The sequence below is a fragment of the Falco rusticolus genome, chromosome 14 (genome assembly GCF_015220075.1).
Source record: "Falco rusticolus isolate bFalRus1 chromosome 14, bFalRus1.pri, whole genome shotgun sequence".
In the NCBI taxonomy this organism is placed as follows: Eukaryota; Metazoa; Chordata; class Aves; order Falconiformes; family Falconidae; genus Falco; species Falco rusticolus.
Window position 1 is genome coordinate 21,917,012 of NC_051200.1, and position 15,011 is coordinate 21,932,022.

General features: G+C 39.7%; 1 protein-coding gene across 1 annotated transcript in view; it reads left to right on the forward strand.

The window, feature by feature from the left end:
- BRWD3 (bromodomain and WD repeat domain containing 3) overlaps positions 1-14,047 on the forward strand; it is a 59,172-nt gene extending 45,125 nt beyond the window's left edge. Inside the window, exons 29-40 of the mRNA XM_037407696.1 lie at positions 236-297; positions 388-543; positions 1,254-1,374; positions 2,167-2,292; positions 2,382-2,463; positions 4,002-4,058; positions 4,607-4,747; positions 5,008-5,160; positions 8,023-8,186; positions 8,752-8,849; positions 9,314-9,472; positions 10,689-14,047. Of these exons, the coding sequence (XP_037263593.1) occupies positions 236-297; positions 388-543; positions 1,254-1,374; positions 2,167-2,292; positions 2,382-2,463; positions 4,002-4,058; positions 4,607-4,747; positions 5,008-5,160; positions 8,023-8,186; positions 8,752-8,849; positions 9,314-9,472; positions 10,689-11,473 (2,104 nt within the window). The 3' untranslated portion in view covers positions 11,474-14,047. The remainder of the gene's footprint in view (positions 1-235; positions 298-387; positions 544-1,253; positions 1,375-2,166; positions 2,293-2,381; positions 2,464-4,001; positions 4,059-4,606; positions 4,748-5,007; positions 5,161-8,022; positions 8,187-8,751; positions 8,850-9,313; positions 9,473-10,688) is intronic.
- The last annotated feature ends 964 nt before the right edge of the window (positions 14,048-15,011 follow it).

Below are 15,011 nucleotides of genomic sequence, written 5' to 3' on the forward strand. Positions count from 1 at the left end.
CCTTTGGTTTTGTTTATTTAATTATTAACCTGTTCATAAAAGAGCACTTTTGGTGTAAACAGCAGTGCTGTGAGTATATAGGACATACAAGAGAAAAATAAGGAGGTGGATTGTAGCTAGTGACATATCTTGTTTTTAATAGGCATGACCTTTTTGATTTAAGTCTGGTAGAGAAAAGGTGTATTCTTATATTCAGCTCTAACTTAGGCATTGGAATGTGTGTTTTTTTTAATAGCTGGGACAATAATGAAAGAGAGAGGATGAGTCCATGGGACATGGAACCAATTCCAGAAGGAAGTAAGTGTGTGTTGAATTCATGTATGCGTACAATGTAAATAGTTTTTTGCCACTGCTAGTACTTACTGTTGTTGAATTCTTGATATCTAGCTGCTTATCCGGAGGAGGTTGGTGCTGGAGTTCCTGTGACTCCAGATGAGCTGACAGCTCTTCTCTACAAACCCCAGGAAGGAGAATGGGGGGCCCATTCCAGAGATGAAGAATGTGAACGAGTAATCCGGGGGATTGAGCAACTTCTTTCCCTTGGTATGTTTGGAGAGAAAAGGTGGAAGGATTAAGAATATCAATGTGGTGGTGAAGAGTAGATAGGATGGAGCATCGGGAGTTGGTGTGGAGTATTTGAAATGTGCTCAACTAAATCATTGGAAAGAGTATATTAAATTTCATATGGTGTCTTTTTCAGTGATACTCCCTTTTTTCTGGGGCTTGACCTGCTTCTTTTCAAATTAATGGAGGTTTTCAGTGGGTTATATCTAAATACAAATGAGCAAAACATTGAATTAAAGCCTTCAAAAAACAACCAACAAATCCTCACCAAACATCCTCGCCAACAAATACCTTGTAACTAGTTTGTGGCCATTTAATAGCATGACGTGATTTAAATTATATCCTGTATTTAAACACAGGCCTTGTCTGTATTCTTAGTTTATGTTGCTTGTTGCACTACTGCTGTTCTGAGTGCATATGCCATGTTGCTTTATAGCAATACACTTGGCTACTGGCATGCAAATCTTGGATGCATTAAACAAAAAACGTTTTTTCAAGGGTAGTTAACATGGTACAAAAGAAAGAATCCTACCCTTTGGGTAATGATGTATCCAGCTGTAGATCTGTTTTGCTTTTGCTGAATTCTTAGAAAGAAAGCCCAGAAACCATATAAGGAATCTAGTTATCTTATAACTTCTCTTCTGGTGTTTTCTGAGGTGTCTAAATTATTTCGATCTTTTACCTTTCAGACATTTCTAATCCCTTTGCTGTTCCGGTGGACCTTAGTGCCTATCCCATGTATTGCACTGTTGTTGCTTATCCAACAGACCTCGCCACAATCAGAAGGAGACTTGAAAACAGGTTTTATCGGTCAGTTGGGTTTTTATTTCTTTGTAATCTGCATTTACTGTAGCCCAATCGAGGACAATATGTTTAGCTGAACACTGTGTAATGCTGCTTCAGCAATATATTGCTTTAATAAGCCAACAGCATAAGGTCAGATTCTGTTTGGCCTTGGACAAGTTGAGTCTTCCTGAATAATAATTTCCTTCGGCCACACTGTTAAGGCGAAAAAGCTGGTATATCTGGTTCTGGAGTGTCTCTTTTGTTTAACGTACTGACCTTTACTCTCTGGAAGCACATTTGCTTCATCTGTATCTCTACTGCCTTTGAACCAGATGCTTTGCTTGTATTGCAGTTGCCAGAAGTGACCTAAATAGTGCTGTAAACTAGAAATCTCGGTTTTCCAGTTAACTTGGGGTTAAATAATGTCCTGTTCTTTTGGTTTTTTTCTTTTTCTTTTTTTTTTTTCCCCTCTGAGGACCACTGTAGGTGGCTTTCTCTAAGGGGAGCAGTCAGTAGTCTTCTTCAGTAGGCTTGTTTCCACTTTTCGTTCCATTCATTGCTGATTTGAAGAGGGACATCTCTTTTTTGCACACAGCTGTTACGGTCTGGTGCATTGGGGCAGTCAGCAGTATGTGAGCAGAAATTACTTACCTTGGTCTCTAGCAGCCTGTTTCTCCTGGATCTGAATTACCCGATTCCTTTTTTTACTGAGGAATCCTACTGAACTCAAGGAAAATAATGTACATCTTCCTCTCCTCTCCATCCCTTTCCTTTTTTTTTTTTTTTTTTTTTTTTTTTTTTTTTTTTTTTTTTCAGGAGAATCTCTGCACTGATGTGGGAGGTACGATACATTGAGCATAATGCCAGGACTTTCAACGAGCCAGATAGTCCTATAGTCAAAGCAGCCAAAATAGTAACAGATGTCTTACTCCGCTTCATTGGGTAGGCATGTTTTTTTACTTTATAGACCTGACATCTTGAGTTTCTGAGATATTTGATTATGTATTTTGGCTTTTGTTACTGTCCTGCAGGGATCAGAGTTGTATTGATATATTAGAAATATATAACAAGGTGAAAGCAGAAGACCTAAGCAGTACTGACGAAGAAGAGGAGGTAAGACCATTAAGTCTGATTGTCAGAACTTCTTGCCTTTTTAAATTCAGCACTTGGAAGAAATTTGAGCAAATATTTTTGTTGCGTTTTTATTTCATGGGTAATTGCACTGAGATTTTGAGATGAGCCTATTTAGGCCATTCGTGCTGCTCACCTGGAACAATAAGCTCCCTTAAGTAAAAATGATTCTTGAAACTGCCTATCTTTAATCTTCTCTCAGTACATAGATGTTTTGTTATGTGAGGAAGTATTAGTAAGTAGGGGAAGCTGGAGCTGTTACTCAGTCTGCCAAACCAGAAGGACAACAGCTCTCCTATTGTCAGCAAGGCAGCAGAGCTGGTTTTCTTGTGTAATTCGGTGTCATTTCCCGTCAGTTTACTGTGGAGCGAAACGACAGGTAGAAGCCGGGTTACATATGACTTCCTTTAACTTTTTCTCTGTCCTTACACCTTCTCCCCTTTAATGCAGTTTGTAAACATTTTGAAGTGTACTGTAGTTTCTGTTGCAAAGTGACCTGTTATAACCTAAGTCACATTGTTTTACTTTTTCAGTGTTGCTTTCTAATACATGAGCTAGCGTAAGATTTAGTTAGGAGGTTTCTTCCCTCCTCCCTTCCCCAGGGTATACTCGGTTGTTGTAGTAGTTTTGAAATAGTGAAGTTAAGCCTAGTGCTACTTGAACATCTGTCTGCTTGTGGCTGGTGCCATAAGCTGGTCTTAGATTGAAGCCTTAAAATTGCATTGAAACTTAAAATCTATACTACAATGTAATAACGTATTTACTTTCATAAAACTGAAGTTATAACAGCATCTATTTTCACAGACTATTAAAAGACTATTTTGAAGAAAATGAGAGATTTCTATGAATCACATAGCAGACCCTCTTTTCCCAGCTCCACCTTCTTGTGTCAGTTCTGAATCTCACCTGTTCCATGTTAAGCAGTGGTCAGAAGTATCCAAAATTGCTACTGTATCGCTTTCCTTGATCTGGTTTATAATATATTTTAAAATAAGAAAGAAATTGCTTTCACATTCTTTGTAGGAATTTTCATGTCCTCTCAAAATTATTTATCTTTAATTACTGGTAGAAAGCTGTGCACAAAGGAGTTCTGTTGTCATTTCTAAATCCAGGTTCTGAAAAGAGTATTACGTACACTTGATGTAAGGCACTATATGAAACCTCTATAAACTCAATACAGCTGCTCAGAACATGAACATTTAGGCAGGGGTATACAGCTCTGCAGTACTGGGACTTAGCTGAGTCTTACGGACTGAAGCTAAGCCATTCATATTTCTCACATGTTTATATATAATTTTTATGGAAGCAAGTTTGGAAAAGAGATGAAACAGCTTACCCACCTTTGTTTTTTTAAGTTATGCAAGTTATAGTTTGAAACTAGTTTCTGTTTTGCTTGAACCATTCATTGCATTTGAGTAGTTTAAAATTGTGTTTGTTGTTGGCTGTCCGGTTTCTAACCCGTTTCCCATTGCTGAGTGTCCCTCCAAGCCCACGTGTGTAATCGTTACCTTTGCCTTTAGGTGGCAGAAGTAGATGTAGATTCAGACGCTCCAGGAACTTCCTCTGGAAAAAGACGAGTGAGTAGAGACATTTCTGCTTGGTCTGGCTGGTGAAGGGAGACAGACCAGGGACTGAACCTCTCGTTTCGGGCTGGAATGGTTTGAATCTGTCAGCCGAGAGTCTGTAGGACTAGCGGTGTGAATGCAGTTGTATGCGTATGTATGTATGTGCTGGCAGACTAAGGAAGTTATTGTGCAGGAAAATTTACTGAATTGCTGAATAATCTTTATTTTAATTATTACCATTATTTGATTTGAAAGATACCCAGAACAGATTCAGTTTTCTGTCAAATTTGGGTGAAAGCTGATAAAAATAGCAAGGCTGGATCTGAAATACTGTGTACCTCTCATGGGTCTGAATGTTTATATATTACCAGAAAAGACATATTTCTGCAATTTGCGTACGACATATTGTTGTGCCATCAGCTATGCTTTAATCTTACAGAAATTCTGGTTTTAATTGTGGAAATCTGCTTTGAATGAGAACACTGCTAAATTAATAGGAACTTAAAGTGAAAAATTTGAATACTATGAAAAAATTATGAAATACATCTGTTTTGCTTCAGGTAAGACGGCGAATAAAAAGACAGCCCATGAAAGCAAGTCCCAATGCTTGGAAAGAGCAGTGCAAGCAGTTGTTAAACCTGATTTATGAAAGAGAGGACTCTGAGCCTTTTAGACAGCCAGTTGATCTCTTTTCCTATCCTGTAAGTGCAACTTCCATATTTCAAATTAAAAAAGCCTATTGTTCATCCTTTGGCAAAACATCCATGCTGGGCATGTTTCTAACCTCTCCCTTTATGAGCTGGAACACCATGTTCTGCGCACTGGTGTTTTCAGAGAATTATCTGCAGTAACTCTCAAGTATAAATAATTACTTGAGCACCACTGTTGTGGATTAACACTTAGGTGTTTTTATTGCTGTAGGATTTGACAGCCTTTATTATTTTCCTTTGTATTCTTACAGGATTATCGAGATATTGTAGACACTCCTATGGACTTCAGCACTGTGAAAGAAACCTTGGAAGCAGGAAACTACACTAGTCCCTTGGAATTCTACAAAGATATTCGTTTAATATTCTGCAACTCTAAAGCTTACACTCCTAATAAAAAGTCTCGAGTAAGTAATAACTGTTAATGACTTCTTTACAAAGACCCTGGGCCTGCATGAATACAGTGTGCGAAATAAGGACTGTATCTGAAGAGCAAAGCGCTGCACTGTGAAATAAAAATACGTAGTATATGTCAATTCTGGGACCTGGGGTTATAGATTTACTTTTTTCTGCTCATGCAGATTACTTCTGAATTTAATTTTCATCTGAACTTTCTGAACTTAAAGCTTCTGAGAGGCTGTATGGTTATTGTTGCAACTGTTTCTTCAAATATTTGTAGTGGAAAACTGAACACCAGTTGCTTTCATTTTTTCAATAGCCTCGTTTCCAGAAACAGGTTATCAGCTTGATGACTGCATGCATATATACATATATATTTTTAAAAAAGGTTCTTTTAAAAATCTACTATTAATGTAACTATTATGCAATATTTCTACTAGCTGAGGAGATAAGAACATTATGATACTTAATTTTTTTCTAGTTGACTTAGTATACTTGGCAGGATGTTAGCACAATGTTGCCTGTGTTTCGCAGGTGCTAATCTTGCTTTTTCCTGCATGCAGGAATAGGAATCTACTTAGGCAGAAAAAATGGATTGGATTGGAGCCCTAAACAGGATATGGCAAGAGGGAAAGAGAAGTTCAAAATGTTAGAATATAGATATTTGTGTAAAAGCTAGGTAAAATCACTGTTAAGTGTATGACTTGATCATGTAAACATGGCTATGTTTGGTATGGGTTCCTGTGCAGTACGTTGCCTGTGGGCTTTTCCTAAACTGCTAAATGTCCAAACGATACTAAAATTTTCAAATGCTTTAATGATATATTGGTTATGCTCAGAAAATCACAAGTTGGCATGAGGACACAGATGCAGTTTTTACCACTGTTGATGCAAAATAGAATTTGAGTGGTTTACATCTTCATAAAATACAAGTAGACAGAATTTTGACCGTGTTTCCAGGCATTAAACTGTAGTGACCTTATTATTATAACGAAAAGCTGCATATTCAATGAAGTGCTTAAGTTGTGACAAAATCACGTCACTGAAACATGTCATTTAGCATAGATAAGAGTGCTGGTCACAAAGCTGCCTAGTATTTCTTCTGTAGAAACAGGAGCACTTATAAGTGATTAAGAAATGCATGCCATTTGGGAGTAGCCTGAGATACTGTTACTTAAAGCACAATAATACATAGAATTTAATATTACTGTAAAATTGTCATGTGGCACCTAACATGGTGTGACACAGGACTGCATGATGCTAGGTGCTGTCAGGCAGGAAAAGGAGCAGAGTGTGCTCCAAAGAGCTCTCAGTGCATGTGTAAATGGTGCTGGATGGGAGGAAGCAGGAGGTTGTGTGACCTTACTTGTCGCTTGAGGAGTAAGTCTTAGCTCATCAGTGGAATAACAACTACTGTGTTTTATGTAAGCAGGACCATGAGAGTAAGCTTGAAGTAGGATATTGCTGTGAGAGAGGGGAGCTCCAGCCAAGCGTTAGTGAGGGAAGGCACAAAGTTGCCATCGCTGAAGGTAGATTGAACTCTTGGTGTTGAATAAGGGCTGAAAGGGGGGCTGCAGGCAAGCGCTGAAGATAAAGACCGGTAACTTTTGCTCACTTGAATAGCAGGGAAATCAATAGAGGATTGAACGAGGCAAGTGATTTGATGGTATTTTATGTGTGCTTGACATCAGAGTAATCTTGGTGAGTTATTTACTGCTGCATGCTCCCTGGGAACTTCCCTGTGTATTAATAACTGAACAGCTTGTGAGTCAACTCCCAAATTACTTTAATAGAGTGGCCCATCAATATCCATTTGCTTAAATACTGTTTAGTGCCTCAGTGAGGTGATCCTTGATCCTTGGTGGAGGGCTGGGGCACGCAGCTGGGCCTCCTGCCACTGCAGGTTTGTCTACTGCCAAATGTGTGCCAACAACCTGAGGTTTTCTAGCCCATTTTGCTATCTTTGCAACAGCATCCTGAATGGAGGCGAGAAGGGCAGGCTGCTACATACCAGAGCTAAGGAAAAAAACATTGCTAAAATACAAGGGTCTGGGCAAAAAAATTAAGTTATATGAATGTAAAGAAAACTCTACATCAAAGAGATTTTGTATTCAGATTGCCAAAAATGGAAAGAGCGAGTATAAGACGATGATAACATCTTCTTGATAGTGTTTACATAATTTTCAGAAGGGGATAGGTGTGAGTAAGGAACCAAGAGCTTGGTTTTGTATGTTGAATTTGAACTATTAGTTTGTCATAACTCAAAACACATCCAAGGTAAAATCTTGAACGGAAGTGAATACAGTCTGAAACACGGAGACTGAGTTTGTGGATGAGGCTACACAGAGGCAAGGCCTAGAAAAAGAGGATAGGAAAATGGTTTAAGGATTTTGACATCTGGCTTACGGAAATGAGGAGTGAGGACATTTTAGTTGGCTTCTGTGTGCACCTCTGTAGAGGTGGTGTAAGGACTCATCACTAGGGAATGAAAGCAAAAAGCAAAGGTGAGGGAGCAGCAAAGTTCGGTTGTTTTTCACTTGGTATTTCAGGTTATCTTGTGGTGTGCTTCCATTCTTTGTGGAAATTAAAAAAAGGAGGCTATATTTCAGTAATCTAGATAATAATCTTCCTTTATCTCTGTAAATATCTTGTACTGTGGGTATTTAAATTCTTTTATGAAAATACTTTTTGTGAGAATACGCACATGCCGTGGAAGGAAATTATCTGTAAAGAACCTTGTAGTTGAATGTCCCCATGAATTTTTCTTTTGTGCTACAAAATCTGGGCGTCTGTGATTTTTATGTTTTTTTTCTGATTGATCTTCTAGTTACTCACCTTCTAATAAGTATGACTGTGCTTTCTCACCTCAGATTTACAGCATGACACTTCGACTATCTGCCTTATTTGAAAATCATATGAAAAATATCATCTCTGAGTATAAGTCAGCAATGCAGTGTCAGAAGAGGAGAAGGCCACGGTACCGAAAACGGCTAAGAAGCAGTAGCAGTTCACCCTCAACTAGCAGAGCATCTAGGTAATGTAATGGTAGTGAGACTTGCTGTCAGTGTCATTTGAGATGACAGTGGTAGACATGCCTTCATGAGTAAGCAACAGTGTTGCACATTTCCTAATGCAGTTGCTCTTTTGGGTGATAAAATCCAAATTCCATGTTCAATTTGTATGTATTACAAGAATGTGCATAATTCTTGTAAGTAAAAACTATATAATTAGAAGTATTCCCTCTGGAGGAAATGGAAGACCAAGTTTCTTTTTGCCTTTGTTTAGTAACAGTTGAAAAAGGCGTTGTATAACACTTTCCTGACTTCTGTATGTTACATTATCTAGGTAAACTCAGTTGTGTTTTTTTTAAAGGTGAGATTAGAATCTTGTTCTTGCAAACTTACGTGCCTTTAGCAAACAGAATGATATTGTAACTATTTTTATTGTTTACTACATCTGTACAAGCCCTGGGAAAAAGACATCATTTGCATTATGCATTTGCTGCAGAGAACAAGGCACTTTGCAGGGGAAATTAGTTTTGTGTTTTGAGTCTTTTCGTGCTAACAGTTTTATCTCTTTGGGATATTTTGTGTCTTTAGCCCAAAAGGGAAACAGAAGCAAATGAAGATTCAACCTAAACCCAACCAGAATACCTCACTGCCTTTGACTAGGACTAGTTCCTCAGTTTCATCTCATGGTGAGAAGAAATTTGCTAAAATGCATCCTTTCTCTTGCAGCAACTCGTATGTGCAGATTAAAGCTTATATTCATGAGGCACATCCAACACTTGCCTGTTGAAAGAGCAAGTAGCAATGCCATGGAAATATGTTGTCTGTAGATTGCATTAGCTGAACCTGGCCCTCCAGCTATTGGTAGGTTATTGCTAAGGGTCAGAGAATAGGGAACCTGGGTCTGTCCTTGGTAAGAATTAATCTAGTGACAAGAGCTTGGAATTCCTGTATGCTGGCTTCTCTCATGCAGCAATTACACCCTGGAGGAATCTGTCTCTTCATGACGGCAGAGGCAGCTTGGTGAGATTTAACCTCCTGACTTGGGTTGTTAACTCAGATGAACCAAAACCTCCCCAGAATGCCTTCCCTTACAACCCTGTAAACGGAGGATAAAAATTACTCTGTCACATTAGCGGTGTCCTCTCTAAAGTTTCAGATACAGCAGAAGAACCTCTGGGTTCAGCCACTGGTGAAGAGATGGAAGGTCAGCCATCTTCCTCAGGCTCAAATGCACAGAACCGAAGTGGAAATACCATTGATCCAGGGAAAAGTAGACCAATTAGGAGTAAATCTACACCAGTGAAGCAAGGTGAGAAAAAACATGTATTCTGTTATCTGAATGACTGGTTTCAGTAGAAATGAAAGGTGTTGCTTCTGTCTGATGCTAATGATATTCTTCCCTGAGCCTAGCATTATACTGTATTCCCAAACCATACTAAAGAACTGAATTTACCTTATTCCTTACAGTTCTGTTGGTCTCCTGCCTGAAGCATGGCATGCACATGATGCCACATGCACTTCAGTGAGGTTCTTTAAAATTTCTCCAGATGGAAAAACTTGATTGCTGTTAAACTAATTCAGAGTAACAGTTCCTTCAGGAGTTACAAAAAGCAAATCAAATCAAAAGGATCCCCGCTCCAAAACCTTGTCCTTTTATTAATCAAGTTGAAACAAAAGATGGAAAAAGTTTTAAAAAACTTTAAGTGTTTATATCATAATCAAGACTCAGTGGTTGTGATTAGACGTAAAACACTTTGGAAACTGTGGTATTTTGTCTCTGGGACATGTTAATCAGACTTTCCGCTGAGGCAGGCATTGAGTGAGCATCGGCTGAAATCCTGAAGGCTTTGTTAAGTCCGAACTACTGGGCTGTACCAGTACTGGACGTTGCAGCTGAGCTTTTCATACCTGGTGTTAAAGCAGATATTTAATCTTCATTGTCAGATTTGTAATGCTGAAAACGTGGTATTCTGACTCCCAAGCCTGCAAGATACTTACATATTCTTAAGCTAAGGCGTTCAGCCATCCTAGTGAGCTTTCTTGGGTAATCTACTGTCTTGAAATTGTGCTTGCCACAAGTGTCCCCTGGGCTAAAGCTTTTTGAGTACCTGCATTTGCGGGGGAATAAATACTGCTTGCAGGGTGTTTTTGTAACATATATAGCTTTGAAATGGATCTTAGAGTTTTTTTCCTGCCTTGGCACCCTAGGTAGGATTCATCTGACTAAATGTTAGATGTTTGTGTCTAACCTAGTATCTCTGGGCTCTTTTTACTGACTGGATCTTCGCTGAACACTTGGTCAAGAGAGTTTGCAGTCCTTGCTTACAGATAAGATGAGCTGGTTTACTTTGATAGTTTTTCCCCTTAGAGCACCTCTTTGTCTCCACAGCACATAAAGGTTATCTGTGGTGAGTAGCTCAGAGCTGGATCATCCCCAGAGCACATCTTAAAGGCAGGTGAGGCGAATCCCCCTTTGAATCAGGTATGATGATGATAATCAATAGGGTTATTTTGTGTTTACTTAGATCACTCTCCTGACGGTCCACTTACGAATGGTGATGGCAGAGAACCTCGGACAGGGGTCAAGAGGAAGCTAGTAAGTGCATCAGAAGAGGACGAGCATCTGGAGGAAGTGGAGGAAGAAGAGAAGAAGAGAGAATTAAAGGAAAAATCTTGTTTATCTTCATCGGAAAGCGGGGAATCGGGATCCAGTTCAAGTTCTGAAAGCAGAAGTGGCTCTGATTCAGACTCTGAATCAACATCTAGAACAGATCAGGATTACATTGACGGAGACCATGACTACAGCAAAGTTGTGCAATCCAAAAAACCCAAAAGAAAAATCAAAAGAAAAATCACCGGTGGGAAACGGAATTGGCAGGGCAGAGGGACAGGGAGGAGAGGTAGATGGGGGAGGTGGGGGCGATGGAGTAGAGGGGGAAGAGGTGGCAGAGGCGGAAGAGGCTGTGGCAGAGGAAGAGGTGGCGGCAGGGGAGGAAGAAGAGGCCGAGGTGGCCGAGGAGCCTCTCGAGGAGCCACCAGAGCAAAACGTGCCCGAATTACAGATGATGAATTTGAAAATCTGTTTGGAGGACAATTTGGTGAAAGCGTGTTTGGAGGGCGATTCAGTAGACCACCTCGAATCAAAACAAGGAACGAGGGCAGGAGAACTGTCTTGTACAATGACGATTCTGATAATGACAATTTTGTGCATGCCGAGGATCCTTTGAACCTTGGTACTTCCAGGTCAGGCAGGGTGCGGAAAATGACAGAAAAAGCCAGGGTCAGCCATCTCATGGGATGGAATTATTGACAGATGAAAAACTTTGGAACAATTTTAAAAGAACTTCAATGGCCTTCTACTGCAGGGATTTTACCAGAAAATCTACCAAGCAAGTTGTGCGGGGACTCCACTCACGTTTCACAGTGGTGCTTTTCCATTATGTCAGTTTGCGTTTGTTTTAAAACTTCAGATCGCCACACTTCATTGGTCAAAACAAGCCTTATTCATTAGGCCTTAAATTACAGAAATTCTTCCCCACACACTACAAGTTCATCACATTAAAGAGGCTTCCAGCTTCTCAATAAGAACATGACATACTGAGTCACGATTATGACTTCTCTCCCTCATTTTGTTTTTATGTTATAGAAATAGCACCTTCTTACAGAGTTTTTATGTGGTTTCTGCCATAAATCCTTATACACAGTAATAATTATAACTTTTGCACAATACACCAATCCTAAAGGCAGCTATAAAATGTTTACAGTTTCTATATTGTAAGAAGGATCTGGATTATTTTAATCTTCCCAGGCCAAATGTTCATGAATTGTGCTGAACTGAAGTATGTCTATACTACAGTTAGGGGGGTCCTGATGTGCTTTCTATCGGTTCTTTATTCATGTAAAAAGTGACAAAGGGTTGGTGCCTTGTAAATATGTAGCAAACCTTTGATGTGGTGTGTCCTATGTGTGCATTAACTTTATTAAAAAGAGAATACTTGAGAAGTATGAATATCTAGACAAAAGGTGCCAAATGCAAAAGTTACTTGCATCTATTTTCTTTTTGTCCTCTCATATTTTTATAGTATTAATAGAGATTGTGCAGCTAAGGGGTAACTTCAACATTTGAAAGGTTCCTCCTCTTCAAAGCATAACGTGATTTTTAATAGTAGCTCAGCTACCTCTATTTACAACTACTGGAAACTTAAAAGAAAATAGATGCTGTTATTCAGTACGTGTTGAAGAAGAGGCAAGAAGGAGCGTAGAGGGATGGAATTGCTCACGAAGTTGTAGAGTCGCTATATCTTCATTTATTGACACAATGGAAACAAATCTAAGTAATTACCAGAGTTTTCAGCAGATGGTGGTTTGTTCGTGCAGATAGCCCGACTGTCTCCCTTGCGTTTCTGCTGCCGCTTGCTCAGTGCAAAGCTGCGTTTGGTTTCATTTGCCTGTGAAGGCGATGAGGGAGCTGAAGGGAGCGCTGGTACCTGTGGTGGCTGGCAGCACGGGTAAGCTCCCGTCCACATCCTCCAGACAGACTCTTGTATCTCAAGCTTCCAGAAAAGAATTTGTGTTGCACTGTACTCTTGTTATCCTGAAAAACGCTAACTTGAAAACAGAAATCATTTTGGTAGTAATAGTACAGTATGTGATGACATTTGTAGTCTTGCTCCTCGGTGAACAGGTGGTTGGTGTGGGCTGGGCTGGAGGTGAGCGGCCTCTTACTCTGTAGGGTCTTGCTGGAATGTATATGGGACTTCAGCTTTCTCCCATTGTCTAAATGCATCTGATCGTTCTGGCTTCGTTAAGAGAGTGAGTTAGATTACAGAGAACAAATGAAAAAAGAGACTAGGAAGTTTTAGTGGAGTTGTTCAAGGTTTTTTTTTTGTTTTTTAAACCTTCATCCAATATCCTTAAGTTCTTCTGTGCACAGCTTGGTCAATAATTCTGGAAAACCTCAGGCAGCAAAGAGTGACCCATGTATATTCTCAGATGCAGAAGGAATTTAATTTTTTTACTTTCTATATTAAGCACTAGCTATTTTATCTCGCTTTCCAAAAATTCTAGTTAGATGCAAAATGACTTGAAAAAATGCAGAGGTTTAGTTTTATGATGGAGGAGATTATATCCTAAATTGTTCAGAACATTAATACGAGTTTATGGTACAGTACAAAAATCACGCTTTTAATTTTTTAAGGAATGTTTTGAATCGGCTGTAATCCATTTCTGAACTTGATTGAGTTGTGTTTTGATGGGGGAGGGGGGGAAGTGCAGAGGCTTTCCTAGTTCTGTATTGGGCTTTAAAATATAAACACCTGTCCTATCATCTCTCATATGTATGTATATATATGTACACGCATATATATTTATAAGAAACGTATTATTTGTTTGACTGAACGGTCCTTCTACATATGGTAACCAGGAATAGCATGTATGCATCCGTTCATAGTCAGAGTCATACCCCTTTTAGATCAGTCCTGTTGAGCTAATGTAAACACTATGGTTTCTGTTCTAAAGCCTGAAAACCTTGAAATGCAAAAGAAATGCTTTTCATATATTTCTGACTGGCTGAAGATCCACTTATTTATTTTGTGTAGGGGTTGGGGAGAGATAAAACACGTGGATTCCAGAGAAATCATTTTATAAGTTTGTGTATTTTAGCAGCAATTAGAATAATATTAAATATGTTCCTAAATGTATCTTTTCTATGTAATGAAGTACTGTGAAGATAACAGTGAAGCATCACTTTGCTGTGGCGTAAGTATTAATCAAATGTGTTACAAGATTAAGAACTAGGCAGCAGGGTGTGCTAGAACAACAGAACTATTGTTTATTGTAAAAAAAAAAAAAAGCTTTTTTTTTGTGCATGAGAACCTTTTATAAGCATGACAGAAGTAACTTGTTTTTAGAGATGTTATTTTTACTTGGTTTTGTATCTGGATTATTTCTCTGAGTTAGGCAATTGATTTCTCATAGGCTTGTTCTGTGGAATAACTGTAGTTTTGTAGTAACTTGGACGCTTTCTCTCAAAACCCAGATCCTATTGGGAGCCACTTATGGTTGCAGAAAACTTATTATCAGCCCAACAGGTGCAGCAGAAGCAGTAGAATGATTTAAACCTTGTACCACCTCCTCCCTGATCCAAACCGTGCGTGTTCAGCCAGCATCTCATGAGGCTGCTGAGCTGCTCGCAGGCTGTGCTGCCTGCTGCGTTGCAGAGCCAGGACTGTAGTCTCTCCCCTTGCACTTTTAACAAAAAACTCCAGAATTCTGCCTAAGAAAAAGGTTTGCTGGTCTGGCTGTGTATCAGATTCCCAAAGGCGTGCAGGCAGGCGGGGGGCTGTGCTGCTGTAGAGCTGGTGGTCAGGCCTTGGTGCTCCGAAGCTCTCCCTAGAGGTGCAGTCCTGCACCACCCCTCGCTCCAGTTGCCGGGGCTCTTGAGGGCGTTTGGATACATCTCGGAAAGCAGGGCTTGCGCCCCGAGGGGCTTCACCCTGGGCACCCCATCCTCTGCGGAGACAGGGCTGCAAGGCTCGCCTGCATCTTTGTTCTCAGACTTCTCCTGGCTACAAACCTGCTGGCTCTGTAGCGCTCCCGTTTCTTCCCGGACCAGGGCACGAGTGATGAAGCTTATTTTGCAGTAGTGATGTGCTGTTGTCTCACTTCAGCCCAAACTTTGCCTGCTTTTCATTTCCTCTGTCACCTTTTGCTTTTCTCTTTGCCATGCTCCACCTCTCTTCTTTGACTTCCCTTTATTGCCGCTGTAGGGCATTTGTGATACTCTTTTGGAAGCTTAGGATATCTTGATGAATTTTATTTTGGCTAGATGGCTAGACTGTAAGATTTAA